General features: G+C 50.9%; 1 protein-coding gene across 1 annotated transcript; it reads left to right on the top strand.

The window, feature by feature from the left end:
- Positions 1–1,505: 1,505 nt before the first annotated feature.
- Positions 1,506–3,474, top strand: CEBPB (CCAAT enhancer binding protein beta). The gene has a single exon (XM_066387519.1). The coding sequence runs from the start codon at positions 1,809–1,811 to the stop codon at positions 2,844–2,846; it is 1,038 nt and encodes a 345-aa protein (XP_066243616.1). The 5' UTR covers positions 1,506–1,808; the 3' UTR covers positions 2,847–3,474.
- The last annotated feature ends 12,440 nt before the right edge of the window (positions 3,475–15,914 follow it).

Below are 15,914 nucleotides of genomic sequence, written 5' to 3'. Positions count from 1 at the left end.
CCGTTCCTCCCTGCCCTCCACCCCCCAAGGGCGCTTGGAGATGTCATTTCTCCAGTTCTCCAGGGCAGAGGTCACCTCAGCTCAGCAGATAACGCTTAAGGTTGAGCAATGTCTGCTTGCCCGCCAGGGCCAGGGCTGGGGTCAGTGGGCCGGGGGTCAGTCCCAGGCAGGCTAGGAGCTCTTGCCGGGGCCTGAGTGACAGAGGGGTGGGCCCAAGGAGCTGCCCAAACCGCCTAGGAATGGGGTTGGAGAGGGAAAGGGGCTGCTTTGGCTCATTCAGGAGGGAGGGCCTCAGACACATGTTCAAATCCAGGGTGGGCCATGGGTTTTGCCCAGTTTGTGAGCCAGGGGCAGCAAAGCCTCCTCCTGGGAGAGTGAAGTGAACCTGAGTCCAGGCCCACCTGTAGTGCATGGTATGGGCTAAGTAAAATTGGGGGGAGTCCCTTTTCTCTCCTGCATGGCCCCATGGGACCTGGGACCCCTTCCCCACAAGCCTTAGAAACAGGTTTTGTGGCCTTGGGTTGGCAAATAGGTGCCCATATAAGGGTTTTTCTTTTGAGACTAATGGGGGACATGAGGCCATGTGACCTTGGGTGTTGCAGGCCCCTCTGGACCTCTCTGTACCCTAGGGAGAGGCCCTTCTTTTTGATGTGCTTCCCAGAGTGGACTTAAAACTAAGCCTTAATGTTTTGGGCGTCTGTGGTGGAGATAGTAATACAACTAATAACAGTAATGACACCTTCATGGAACCTCAGAGAAATGAATTGACTCGCCCAAGGTCACACTGTGGCAGAGCCAAGCACCCTGTCCCCTTCCACCTACCTGGGGACCCAGGTCAGGGTGGGGTGGGGCTGGAGAAGACCCAGGTGTGGTCGAAGGCGGCGGGCAGGTGTGGGGGTGGGGCTACGCGAGGAGCGCGGCTGACCCCAGTAGAGGCCCAGTGGAGTGCGCCCCTGACCTACCCTCATCCGCACCCCCACTCTAGATTTGGAGGTGGCTTTAAGCGGGGAGTCGCCACAGGCCTGTAATCCCCTTCTTCCAAGAGCTAGGGTTGGGGGCAAATTTAGGGGCGGGGCCGCGTCCGGGGAAGGGCAGTGGAGATGGTCACCTCTCCAGGAGACAGAGCTCGTGGTTGAGGTCTTCAGGATCCCGCCTGGGGAGCACCCGCTCTGTGGGGCGTCGGGACTGGGCGCTGCCGACCTTGAAGCCATCGCCTCCTCCAGCAGGGGGCGGGCCGCCGCCGTGTTTCGGTGGGGGAAGGCGACCGCGTTGCCCCCTCCCCGGATTCCCCCCTCCTTTCAGTACATCCTCCAAGCCTAGAGGGGGCGGTCCGGGGGCGGGGTCGCACCTCCCTTCTCGCTCCCATTCCCGGGCCAGCCCGGTGGGAGTGGGCAGGGGGCGTCAGCCCGTCACCCCCCGGGGTCAGGGGACCCCCATGGGTGCGCTCCTCGTTTCCCGTCAGGCCGCCGACCTGTGGGGGGGTCCCAGGCAGCCAAGCTGTGGCCATGTCCCGGGGCCGCGGGAGGGGCTGGGGCGGCAGCCAGGCGTGACGCACCGTTGCCATGCGCCGCCTTATAAATAACCGGGCTCAGGAGAAACTTTAGCGAGTCAGAGCCGCGCACGGGACCGGGAAGGGAACCTACCCGAGGGTCCAGCTGCCAGCCCCCGCACTAGTAGCGGCCACCCGACATCAACAGCGGCAGCAGAAGCAACGACACAGCGGCAACAGTTCACAGCGAGGAGGCCGCGCCACCTGCGGGCCGGCCGGAGCGGGCAGCCCCAAGCCCCCTACCCGGGCACCCGCGTTCATGCAACGCCTGGTGGCCTGGGACCCAGCATGTCTCCCCCTGCCTCCGCCACCTGCCTTTAAATCCATGGAAGTGGCCAACTTCTACTACGAGGCGGACTGCTTGGCTGCTGCGTACGGCGGCAAGGCGGCCTCCGCGGGGCCCCCCGCAGCCAGACCCGGGCCGCGCCCCCCCGCCGGCGAGCTGGGTAGCATCGGGGACCACGAGCGCGCCATCGACTTCAGCCCGTACCTGGAGCCGCTGGGCGCGCCGCAGGCCCCGGCGTCGGCCACGGCCGCGGACACCTTCGAGGCGGCTCCGCCCGCGCCCGCCCCCGCGCCCGCCTCCTCCGGGCAGCACCACGACTTCCTCTCCGACCTCTTCTCCGACGATTACGGAGGCAAGAACTGCAAGAAGGCGACCGAGTACGGCTACGTGAGCCTGGGGCGCCTGGGGGCCGCCAAGGGCGCGCTGCATCCCGGCTGCTTCGCGCCCCTGCACCCGCCGCCCCCGCCGCCGCCGCAGCCCTCCGAGCTCAAGGCGGAGCCGGGCTTCGAGCCCGCGGACTGCAAACGGAAGGAGGAAGCCGGAGCGCCGGGTGGCGGCGGCGCAGGCATGGCGGCTGGCTTTCCGTACGCGCTACGCGCCTACCTCGGCTACCAGGCAGTGCCGAGCGGCAGCAGCGGGAGTCTGTCCACGTCCTCGTCGTCCAGCCCGCCCGGTACGCCGAGCCCGGCAGACGCCAAGGCGCCCCCAGCTGCCTGCTACGCGGGGGCGGCACCGGCGCCCTCGCAGGTCAAGAGCAAAGCCAAGAAGACCGTGGACAAGCATAGCGACGAGTACAAGATCCGGCGCGAGCGCAACAACATCGCGGTGCGCAAGAGCCGCGACAAGGCCAAGATGCGCAACCTGGAGACGCAGCACAAGGTCCTGGAGCTCACGGCCGAGAACGAGCGGCTTCAGAAGAAGGTGGAGCAGCTGTCTCGCGAGCTCAGCACCCTGCGGAACTTGTTCAAGCAGCTGCCAGAGCCCTTGCTCGCCTCTTCTGGCCACTGCTAGCGCGGCCCCCGCGCGCGTCCCCCTGTCGGCCGGGCGCGCGGCGGCCGCAAGACTCCGGGAAGCGCCCTCGCTCCCGCTCCCGCTCCCGCCCCCGCCCGTGGTGGCGCCGGCAAAACTTTGGCACTGGGGCACTTGGCAGCGCGGGGAGCTCGTCGGTAATTTTAATATTTTATTATATATATATCTATATTTTTGTCCAAACCAACCGCACAAGCAGATGGGGCGCCCGCCCGTGATATTTAAAGAAGAAATGTCTATGTGTACAGATGAATAATAGTAAACTCTCCGGCTCTTCCTCTGCCCGATCTCCAGGCGCCGGCAGGCAGGCCGGTTTCGAAGTTGATGCAATCCGTTTAAACATGGCTGAACGCGTGTGTACACGGGACTGACGCAACCCACGTGTAACTGTCAGCCGGGCCCTGAGTAATCGCTTAAAGATGTTCTACCGGCTTGTTGCTGTTGATGTTGTTTTTGTTGTTGTTGTTGTTTTGGTCTTTTTTTTTGTATTATAAAAAAATAATCTATTTCTATGAGAAAAGAGGCGTCTGTATATTTGGGAATCTTTTCCGTTTCAAGCATTAAGAACACTTTTAATAAACTTTTTTTTTTTTGAGAATGGTTAAAAAGCCTTTTGGGGGCAGTATTTGGCTTTTGAATTTTTTCTTTATTTTGGATTTCTATGCTTTTATTTTTGCTTTTCTGGTGTGGGGGCTTTTGCGTGGGGCTGCTAATATTTTTGGCTTTTTTGGCGGTTGGGTGGGGGTGTTGCAGCTGGTTTTTCTCCTCTTATGCTACTTCCCCCAGGGTCTCTGCTTGGAGATGGCACTAGGACTTGGGAGGTGAGGAGCGGACTTGGGGGGTGAGGAGCAGAAGAGCGCTGGGTCAGGTTTTCAGGGTAGCTCGGAGTCCCTGGGTGCTGGGGAGGAGTGACTGGGAACCCTGCTTGGGGAGGGGGTCTGGGGCCTCTGGCAGGTGCCAGGCTTGCATTTGGAGTCTGTGACCCCTGCGTAGTGTTTAGGGCCTGTGGTTGCTGGAGGAGAGAGGTACAGGTCTTGGTTCTGCTGAGCCCAAATTGGGGCAGATTCGTTTGGTAAGTGTAGTGGGTTGGGCTGTTTAAAAAGTACTCTGTGTGTATGTGTGTTTTAAGAGAGGAGCCTGGGTGTGTGGGAGAGCTTGTGTTTTTGTGTCCCTGGCCAGTTTGGGTGTACCTGGTCAGCAGGAGGGGAGAGGCCCAGCCAGATGGAGGGAGGTCAGGGGAAGGGTTCCTGCACTTCCACTCCCTTTCCTGGCACTGGGAGATTTACTGTCTGTCCTCTGCCCAGATGTAGACACCGAGGCCTGATCTCACCTGCTTGTTCAAGGTGGCTGAGTCTAAGTGTGAATTTGGGGCCCCTGTTCCTGACTCCCTGGGACAGAAACAGCTCCTGGCCAGGTTTCTGTGTCTCTGCCCCCTGATAGCCTCCTGCCTCTTTTCACTGCACCCACACCCCCCTCCCAGCCCTGGACAGCATTCCTGAGAGTTGAGGATGTAGACAGAGGGGTTAGTGGATACACGTACGGCGTCCCGCGGTGCTTGGCACGCAGGAGGTGTTATATAAGCCTTTGCTCTTGTTATTATTTTTCGCTGGGAGGCTCTTGGCACTTGGCACCCTGGTCTGCAGTGCAGTGTAAGTGTGGCAAGCGCTTGCCAGGGGCCAGGCGTCCGGTAAACCCTGGACTTGCCACATCTCATTAAGCTTCACAACCACCTTTGGAGAGGTGGGTACTTTTACGAGGCTTGTTTTTAGAGCAGATTTTTTGGCTGTCAGGTCCCTATGAGCAAGAAACTGATTTGGGGGTCCCCCTTGCCCTAGGAATTCAGTAGTGAGGGGTGAAATTGGTGTGTTCATAGATTATTTGGACAAAGGCCTGGGGCAGTCTGGGATTTTGGGATAGCTGTTGATACTGTGGTTTGAGAATGGGGAATGCTTTTTCCCTCCCTTTCCCTTTGAGGGCCTGCATGTGCTTTTCCTGTGGAAGCCTGGGATGCGGGTGACAGACACACTCAGCCCCGCCATTATGGAGCTGGGGGTCAAGGCAGTCTCCCTAACGCTGGCATCTCCTGTTTGTAGCATGGGGGCTGTGCAGAGTGCTGGGCAGAGATAACCTCACTCTAGCCTTGGTGCTCAGTTGGCCCTGAACAGGTCTTCCTGCCCTGGGTGGCTTGGTGACTGGCCAGGACCCTGGAGCCTTCAAGTCAGACCAGTACCAACAACAGCACATCTGCTCATCTCCATCTAGGATTTACCCGATGAAGCAAAGGCCGGGACTGGACCTAGGGAAGGCGGCGGCTCAGGCTTTGTAGGTGGGGGGCGCAGTCTTGGAGGATCCCAATTTAGGAATGAATCTCTCCAGTTCCTGCTTATCCCTTCAGCACTGAGAGTTGGTTGGTGGCTCGTGCTCACCCATTTTGCTGAGGACACAAAGGAGGTTAAAGGGGAGCAGCCTGGTCAAACAGTGCCACCCAGGGTCCCCTTTCCTGTTCATTGTCTCACAGTTAGCCTGGAGTGCCACTCCTCACACACTCACATTCTGCTTCAGTCTATATAACACCCATGGAAAGTATTACACCCGTTTTACAGAAGTAAACTGAGGCCCACAGAAGTGATATTAGTGTTCAAGGTGGAACAGGGAAACAGGTGGAGCCAGATATGAGATCCCAGGGCCCTGGGGAAGGCGTGGTGTGGAGAGCCTGGCGTGTGAACCCAGTCCCTGCCCTCCATCCTGAGCGCTACCTGGAGGGCTCCTGGCCTGGCCCCGAGTTCAGGCACCCCAAGCACCACAGTTAAGTGACTTGCATACGGTTTCACAGTTTGGAAGCCACAGAAAGGAGACTTGAACCTGAGCCCGTCTGACTGCCTGTGAAGAAGGCTGGGAAAAGTAGTTAACAGGGTAAGCGTTCTGATGGTGGTCTGCGTTGCCCCGTGTGAGAGCGTGGTAGACAGAGCTGTGCCCAGAGCACTCCGGGAAATGTCACAGATTGAGGGATACCCGCTCTATGGATCACTAGGCTAGGAGGACTAAAGGCTTGAAGGGAGGAGGGGCCAGTTTATTCAAAAGCCAGGAAACAAAAAAGAGTAGGATGGGTGAAGCAGAGGGGAGCCCAGGAGGCCAGGGATGTGCCTCAAGGAATAGGAACAATAGTGGAAGCAAGTCCATTGCTTACAGTGTGCAAAGCACCACACTCCAAGGTCTTGGCCCAGATGGACTGGCTGGATCCTTCCATCTGCCTGAGAACGCTGGTCACGTTAACCACAGATCCATTCAGGGAAGTTAACCACTGAGGCTACCTGGGAACCCCAACCAGTGTTTGATTAGGATAGGAGAGTTGACAAAACACATTCACACCTCATAATCTTATGCAATTGCCCCATGGCCTAGTGATTTTACCAAGGAGAAAAGTGGGTGTCAGAAACGAAAGCTGGAGATTCTGCTGGGTGCCAGGTCCTGTGCTCAGGGTGTGCTGGTCAGTTTAATCAGTCTTTTGGAGGTCAGTTTAATCAGTCTTAAACGCTTTGCTATTGGCGTTTTCGTGCCAAGCAAACCGGCTCAGAGAGGGGAAGTGATCTGTCCAAGGCTGTACAGCTGAGCGTGGCAGAAGCTGGAGTAGCAAAGGGAGGGTGGACACTGGATAGAATTTAGATTCCTTGTAAACACCTAGAGAATGTTCCCTCCTCTCCTGAAGTCCTTCCAAGCCTCCCTGGGATTGTCTTGTCTTTGTCTCTGAGACATTTATTTTTCCACTTATTTTTTCATTTATTCAACAAGCATTTATTGAGCACCTGCTGTGTGCAGGACCTATGCTGGGTGCTGGGGACAGGTCATGATCAAGATGGAGGTGACAATTAATAAAGAGAGAGACAGACGACACTAAGTATCCAGTAACAGGAATAACATAATGACAGGTGGGGACAGAGGCTCTGAAGGAAGGAAAGTGGGGCAGGGAGGGGTGGGGAGGACCAGCAGGCCTCCCTCTCCTGGGAGATGGCATCTGAGCAGATGCCTGATTGAGGTGAGGTGTGTGAAGGGGGGGGCTTGGTTTGTTGAGCGCTTACTCCTCACTAGGTGTTATTGTGCGTGCTTTCTGTGCCTTTGTCCTCACAATAACCCAGTGACACGGGCGCCACTTATCATCCCCCTTTACTAGTTGGGGAAACCAAGTCACAGAGAGGCAAAGTCTCTGGCCCCCCAACAGCTGGTAAGTGACTGATGTGAGATTCAAATTCACATGTTATATTTGAACGCAAGATGCCTTTTACCTCCTGCCTCCCCCCATAGCCCTAAACCTCTCATTTGCTCTGTTTTTCTGCCCCTGCCCTCTCTTCTGTCCTTTCTTACCTTGGCTGACCCCCTGAGTGACTCGTGGTAGAGAGTCCCAGGGGCCCCAGCTGGCCACCTGCCCCTCACTGGGGAGTTTCAACCTTGCATTGAGTGGCCACGTGCAGGGGAGTGAGGGGGTGGGGGCTCTGAGGCTCCAGACTGTTGGAATTGGAGCTCCTCCTGGGTGTCCCCCAAAGCTAAGAGGTAGCAGTCCCATTTCAAAGAGCAGGGACCCGAGGTTTTGATAAGGAATGCCATTAGCGCACAAAGCAGAAAACGTTGGAATTTGAATCCGGGTCTGTCTCAGCCTCGGCTGAGCCACTTTCCTGCCTGCCAGTCACTGTCGTGTAGGGGAACAGATGGGCAAACGGAGCTTTTAATACCACTTGGGGGTGGGGAGGATAGTGGGGGAGCTCCGAGCTTTGTTCTTGACTTGCTGGGTGACCTTGAGCAAGATGCTCGGCTAATTTGGGCCTGGGCTTTCTCACCTGTGAACAAAGAACAGTACTGGCTTCTATTCACATATTCAGCCGGTATCAAGGGAGTACCTACTGTGGGCCCAAGATGGTCCTTGTGCCCCTGGAGCTGACCTTCTGGTGGGAAGATGGACAACAAACAAGTAGTAAATTGGCGGGTTAATCTCAGATTGTGATAAAGGTCACAGTCTGGGCGGACGTGGTCGAGGATGACTGGGAAGGGTACTTAGCGTTCTGGGCAGAAGGAACAGCAGGTGCAAAGGCCCTGAGACAGGACAGAGCTCAGTGTGGATAGAGCAGAGGCAGCCAGGGTGGAGTGAGGAGAGGAGGACAGAATGGTGGCAGGGTCCTCCATGTGGGGGCCGTGGAGGCCAGGGTGAGGCTGAGAGAGGTTGTTTTGAGGATGAATGACTAGCTGTTCATACCAAGGCCTGGCAACCAGAAAGCCCTTGACAAGTTTGTTGATGTGACAAAACAGACTGCTTGGCCTCTGGAGGAGGCAAAGTGCAGTGGGTAAAGGGCACAGGGAGGCCCCTTTCCTGGGCCCGGGAGACCTTGTGGGTGAGGAGCCTCTGACCCAGGGCCCGGAGCCATGGGGAGCTGTTCAACAGGCAGGAATGAGGGGAAGGGCATGCCAGGGGGCGGGTACCAGAGGAGTGGAGGCTGGGAGCCAAGAGAGGGAGAGTTCTTTGAGAAGCCTTGACTGCAGGGGAGAGGGCACTGAGGAGGGAGAGAGGCAGGCAGGAGAGGGAGGCAGGGCTAGTCCTCCTCCAGGCCTCGGGGTGGGGAGGTGAGGGGCCCAGGTGGAAGGCTGTTTTTCTTTGATTTCTCAAATAATGCACGGTTGTGGTGGGAGGATTGAAGAACGCAGAGTATCAGAAAAAAGGACCTTAAAACACACCCATAATTCCACTATCCAGAAATAAACCCTGTTAACACTTGCTCTGTGGCCTAGGACAAGTCTCTGTGCCTCAATTTACTTCTTTATACAATGGAATAATAGTACCTGCCTCATAAAGTTGTGAGGATTAAATGAGTTAATCCATGTAACATGTTTCGAGTGGTGCCAGCACACAGTATTTGTCAGTGTCATTATTAATAACATTGTTACCACTTTGGTGGCTCAAGAGCCCAGATGCTACAATTTGGCTGCCTGCATTCTAATTCTGACTTGGGATAAGTGACTGTCTCTTGCCATGGCTCAGTTTCCCCATCTGTAACAAGAAGAGAATAAAATTCCTTCCAGAGTTTTGTAAAGATTTGACAGGTTAATTTGTGCAGGATGATTGTAGAGAGAGCACTCTGGACGCGGTAGGTATATCCTTCTAGAAATTTCCATGCCATGTGTATTTTTTCTTCACTGTAGCCAGTGTTGCCTATTTGATATTCACACCTACCCTCTTCCTTAGCAGTGAGACTCCTGTAATACGGGCACAAGTACCCTAGTAAGACTACATTTCCCACCTTCTCTTGCAGCTAGGGATGACCAATGAGAAATAAATAGAAGTGGTAGGTGAGGTGTCCGGGAAAGCTCTTTAAAGGGGGTTTGACTTACCCTGGCTGGGTAGCTCAGTTAGTTAGAGCATAGTCGTGATATGGTAAGGTTGCGGGTTTGATGCTCAGTCAGGGCACACACAAGAATCAAACAATCAACACATAATTAAGTGGAGCAACAAAAATCAATGTTTCTCCCTCAATAAATGTTACAAATTAATAAAGGGGGCTGACTCAGCTATGAGAGACATTCCCTTTTGCATCCCTTCTCTGCAATCCCCTTTCCCCCATTACTTTTCTCCTTCCTGCCTGGAACTCGGATGTGATGGCCAGGGCGTCAGAGGCTGTCTTGAACCATGAGGCAAACATCGAAGCGTGGAAGTGACGTGGTGAAAGTGGTGAAACCAGAAGATAAAAGGCTCTTGGGTTCTGGATGGTGGTGGAACAGCCAGCTACACAGGTCCTTGCCTGCCTTGTTCTGGCCTTGTTTCTCCGATAAAGAAAGAAATCTCTGCTTATTGAAGTCTCTTTCATTTTGTCTTCCTGTTACTGGCAGCTGAATCTATTTCTGATATATTTGCCGAAACGGTATCGACCTGTGTGAGCTGTTTTGTCACTTGCATTTCTTAGTGATGCCCCAGTGCTTCCTTGTCTGAGAACGTGCTACTCACCCTATTGCACACAAATGCAGAACGAGGGGTTCACTCTTTGCTTAGGAAGAATAATTTGCATCAGATATGGCGGAAGGATTTCTTTTAATTCATTTTAATTGCAGAAATAATGCATGACTTCATTCTGCCATGAAAACTTTCTGGCTGTCCTTAGGTGTCTCCCCTGAGACCGAAATCTCAGCGAGCATCAGGACAGGCATGAATCCGGCCCTTGGAGTGGACAGAATCACTTCTGCTAACACCGCTGAGCTCAAATCCTGCTCCCCATCCTCCACATGTGATCCACCAAGGAGGCCCTCGGCTTAGAGATGGGGAGGGTCAGCCCCTGCTGTAGCTCTGTGTGGTGGCAGCTGCCCTGGGACCAGTTACCCCACCACCCCAAATAACCCCTCTACCCCATGCTGCTGTTGCCACCACCTGCTCCACTGAGACTTCTGCCAGCCTGCCTGGGGCCAGCCCGGCTGGGATCTCTGTGAGGTGAGTCTGTAGGCCAGGGAGCTGGGGAGGAGAGCTTTTATTTTTATAGCTGTCACCAGATCTCTGCCTCATGGGTCCCAGCCCTGGAGCCCTGGAGGGGGACAGAGATGGCTAGGGAGGAGGAAGGCTCATCAGAGAAACTGGTGGGTGGGGGTCAGCAGGCTGTTGAGGAGAGAGAGCTGGGACAGGGTAGGTCCACCTTGCTAAATGGGGCCGGTCACCAACTTTGCCTTGCTGACCTGCATGGGGGTTGGTGTGGGACATGCAGATAATGTATCGATAGATTCTTTCATTCCTTTGGTCTTGACACTTAGGTGCAGCTAATCCCACTACAAGTTCTCAGGACGCGACTGACTGCCATCAGTCCTTCAAGGCTTGCGTTCCCTTGTTTTGTTTTCCTCCTTCATTCTGGCTCCCTGCACCCACCCCACTCACTTCTCATAGCCCCCACCCCAATGTGGTTGGTACCTGTTCTTAGATATGCGCATCATAGCTTTGTTTTGCGCCTTTTCTTCTTAGTGAAATATATATACATACACAGGGAAGTGCACTCAACATAGGTTCAGAGATCAGTGGATTTTCCCTGCCTGGGATCACACGTGTAACCCAAACCCAGATCAAGAAACAGACATTCAGCACCCCAGAAACCCCTCATGCCTCTTCTAGTCACCACCCTCACTTAAAGGTAATCCTTATCCTGATTCCTAATGGCAACCATTAATTCTGCCCATTTCTGTACTCATGTAAATGGGATCGTACACTATGTATTCTTTTGTATCTGACTTCTTTTATTCAATATTGTAACTGTAACATTCACCCAAGTTGTTGGTGGACCTATCAGAGTTTGTTCTTTTTTGGCTACCAAATAACATTTCTTTGCTTGGAATACAATATAGAACAGGGGTGGGCAAAAGTAGGTTTACAGTTGTGAGTACAAGAAACACTGTTTACTCTTCTATTATTGTTTATTAATTACTGTATTAGTTTCCAAATGAACAGCTACAAACCTATTTTTGTCTGCACTGTATATTTCCGCATTTTATTGCTGAGGGACATTTGGGTTATTTCCAGCTTTTAACTCTTTAGAATTAGGCCGTGATGGATATTCTAGAATACGTGTCTTTTGGTGAGCATATGTACATATTTTGGTTGGGCATATACATAGGAGCGTCTTGCTGACTCATAGGAAATGCTATGAGTATGTATTTTAATTCCTGCTCATGGTATTCAACCTTAGATCTTATTCTACTTCACACTTTTTTTTTTCTGTTAGAAAAACTTTCTGTCTTAGTCAGTTTGGTCTGCTCAAACAGAATACTGTGGTGGCTTATATAAACAACAGAAATTTCTCTCTCATCATTCTGGATTCTGAGAAGTCCAAGATCGACTTGCTGGCAGATTTGGTGTCTTATGAGGACCTGTTTTCCTGACTCTTAGATGCTGTGTCCTCACATGGTGGAAGGGGTGCAGGAGCTCTTTGGGGTCTTTTTTATAAGGACGCTAATCCCATTGACAGGGCCTCCACCCCCATGATCTAATCACCTCCCAAAGACCCCACCTCCAAAAGCCATCACATTGGTTATTTCAATACATGGATTTGGGTGGACAGAAACTTTCCATCTACAGCACTTGGCACTTTGAAATAGAGCTCAAATTTTAAAAAAGCTTACAAAATCAGTACAAAGAACATTTTTTCTTGAATTATTTGAGAATAAATTGCTGACCTGTGCCTTATCACCCCTTAATGCTTTGATACATAGTTCCTATCAACAGAGACATTTTCTATACAACCACAATATAATCATCAAAATCTGGAAATGAACACAATACATTGCTACCATTTAATAAATTGCCAGTTGCCCTATAATGTTCAGTAAAAGGATCTTAGAGTTCAGAATCACATTGCGTTTAGTTACCATGTCTCCTCTAGTCTCCTTTAATCTAGAACAGCTCCTTGGTCTCTCCTTGATGTTCATGACCTTGACACTTTTGAGGGTGACAGACCACCTGTTTTGTAGCATGTCCCTCACTCTGAGTGTGCTGATTCCTCATGGTTAGATTCAGGGTATGCATCTTTGGCAGGTAAGTCACAGAAGTGATGCTGTGTTGTTCTTTTTGTCCCATTCTGATGGTGTTCACTCCCCCCACCCAGTTTTATTGACATATAACATCATATAGGTTTAAAATATACACCATAATGATTTTACGTATGTATATATTATTAAAGGGTCACCACAATAAGTTTAGTTAACACCCATGACCTCACCTAATTACAATTGTTTTTCTTGTGATGAGAATGATGGCGTTCTCTTTGATCACTTGATTGAAGGGATATCTGCCAGATTTCACATCTATAAAGTTACTTTTTTCTCTCTGCAGTAGTATTTGAGGGGAAGTACTTTGAAACTATATAAATATGCTGTTCCTCATCAAACTTCCACTGGTTTATTTTTATTAGTATGGACTGATGGTTTTCTATTTTATTCAGCAGGTTTTAGTACATTGTTGTTACTGTTTTTAAAGATTTTATTTTCTATTCATTGATTTTTACAGATGGGAGGAGCAAGAAGTATCAACTCATAGTTGCTTCACTTTAGTTGTTCATTGGTTGCTTCTCGTGTGTGCCTTGACTGGGCAAGCCCAGGGTTTCAAACTGGTGACGTCAGCATTCCAGGTCGATGCTTTATCCACTTTGCCACCACAGATCAGGCATTATTATTAATTATTCATGTGCTCAAACTTTCCCACATATGACCACTGGGGGCCTCTTCTAGCTGGCTTCTGTGCCCTTTTGACATGTCACCATCATTTTTTGAGCTCTTCCTTAACTTTCTGGCATAGGTGCTTCAGTTTCATCTAGTTCTTCTTCTGCCCCAGCCCCAGAATCAGCCATTTCTCTGAGGATCCCTGTTTCCTTTCAGTGGAGAATGGTGTTTAGAAACCAGGATTTCAATACAAAGTGTGCTCATTGCCTGTGGGGGATCACCAATCCCAGACCCTCTCAGTGGACAAAACTAAGGACTACATGTGTGCATATGCATAGATACACATTTATATCTGTGTTCTTTCTGTACCTAATGACATCTATCTATCTATCTATCTATCTATCTATCTATCTATCTATCTATCATCTATCATCTATCTATCTAATCATCTGTTTAGAGAGCTGTAAATTTATACTGATACCTCCAGTTCTAATCCAGCACCATGCAATTTATTCCAATTACTTCTTTCTATATTTGGAACTCTCTCTTCTGACAGTGGAAAAGTTGACTTCCATTATTCTTAATATATTTACTTATTTGGCCAGTCCCCTATATGTAATCAATTGCCAGTCTCTGCACATTCCCCTGCCCTCCCTCCCCAACTGGAGGCTCTCCTCACCCTGCTTTGGACCCCACATTGTGCTACTTTCTTGTGGGTGATCTCAGTTCAACTCCCCCATGACCTCTAAGCATTTTATCAAAATTTTAATTTAATTTGAATATATAGTATATTCTCATTGTTCAAAATTCAAAAAGTATAAAAAGGTTAACAGTGAAAACTCAGTCTGCCTTCCACTCCTGCCTTCACATCCCCAGTCCCTTCCCCAGAGGTCACGTAGCAGTTCCTTTCTCTCTCTCTCTCTCTCTCTCACATACACACACACACACACACACACACACACACGTATGTACACACATATGCACACACACATACATGATATTTATACATGTCACACATTGTAGCACTTTCCACACTGGTCTCACTTATTTTTTATTTTTTAATTAAAATTTTTTTTTAGTGAGAGAGACAGAGAAAGAGACAGAGAAAGGAACAGATAGGGACAGACAGACAGGAAGGGAGAGAGATGAGAAGCATCAATCATCAGTTCTTCATTGCGGCTCCTTAGTTGTTCATTGATTGCTTTCTCATATGTGCCTTGACCAGGAGGTTCCAGCAGAGTAAATGACCCTTTGCTCAAGCCAGTGACCTTGGGCGCAAGCCAGTGACCTTGGGCTTCAAACCAGCAACTTTTAGGCTCAAGCCAACAACCATAGGGTCATGTCTATGATCCCACTCTCAAGCCAGAGACCCCATGCTCAAGCTGGTGAGCCCTTGCTCAAGCTGGATGAGCCCTTGCTCAAGCTGGATGAGGCCATGCTTAAGCCGGTGACCTCGAGGCTTTGAACCTGGGTCCTCTGTGTCCCAGTCTGATGCTCTATCCACTGTGCCACTGCCTGGTCAGGCCACACTGGTCTCATTTAATAATGTATTTTGGAGTTTGCTTATATCAATAGCATAGAGCTGCCTCATTTTTTAATGATCACACAATACTCCAGTATTCTGTTGCATTATGTACCCTAGTTATTTAACTAGTCCCATTTATTTATTTATTTGAAGTGAGAAGTGGGGGTCTTCAAACAGACTCCCACATGTGCCCGACTGGGATCCAGCCAGCATGCCCACCAGTGGGTGATGCTCAGCTCATCTGGGGCATTGCTCCGCTGCAACCAGAGCCATTCTAGCGCCTGAGGTGGAGGCCATGGAGCCATCCTCAGTGCCCAGGCCAACTTTGCTCCAGTGGAGCCTTGGCTGCCAGAGGGGAAGAGAGAGAGAAAGGAGAGGGGGAAGGGTGGAGAAGCAGATGGGCGCGTCTCCTGTGTGCCCTGGTCGGGAATCGAACCTGGGACTTCCACACACGGACCGACACTCTACTACTGAGCCAACCAGCCAGGGCTTAGTCCCCTTTTGATAGACATTTACCGTATTTCCCTATGTATAAGACGCTCCTATGTATATGACGCACCTTAATTTGGGGGCTCAAAATTTGAAAAAATTATATTACATAAAGTTATTGAACTCAAGTTTTATTCATCATAAAATTCATACAACTCCTCATCTGTGCAAAAAAGCAGAGATGCAAGTAAAAAAATCTACAACCACTGTATAAAACACACCCAGTTTTTAGACCCCATATTTTTCGAAAAAGGGTGTGTCTTATACATGGGGAAATACTGTAGGTTGTTTCCAACCTTTTTTTGGTTCACACAATGCTACAATGGACAACCATACCAAACAGGTCACATTTTGCACAAAATCGGCATACCTTCCTGGAGCCTGTGCTTTAGAGATGTCTCCACATGCTTTGTGTCCCTCTCAATTACAGTTTTTTATTATGATGCGTAATGTTCCTCCGTTTGTATCTGCCACATTTTAATGAACTACTCTCCTTGTGATGGACACTGATGTTGCTGCCAAGTCCCCAAAGCCACAAACACTGATATGATGAACATCACTGAATGCAGCCCTGCCACATTCTGGATACTGAGAGGGAGTTTGGGGAGAGTGTGATTGAGGGATGAACTGGGGTTGACTCTCCATGGTCCCCCTGCTCATGTCAGACAGTTCTTCCTTGTTACCTTTTGTTCCTTCACTGTCTTCATGTCAAGTTCATGAGTCAGATGGGTCTGGGTTCACATTTCAGCTTTGTCACTTAGATGTTTGACCTGGAATGAGTGACCTCCCCCTTCTGAGCCTCAGTTTCCTCATCTGTGCAATGGGTCTTGTCATATCCCTACTGCTGGGAAGTGTGGCGCCTCGTGGAAAGT

This window comes from Saccopteryx leptura, chromosome 5 (genome assembly GCF_036850995.1).
Source record: "Saccopteryx leptura isolate mSacLep1 chromosome 5, mSacLep1_pri_phased_curated, whole genome shotgun sequence".
Lineage (NCBI taxonomy): Eukaryota > Metazoa > Chordata > Mammalia > Chiroptera > Emballonuridae > Saccopteryx > Saccopteryx leptura.
This window is presented reverse-complemented; position numbering and strand designations above follow the sequence as displayed.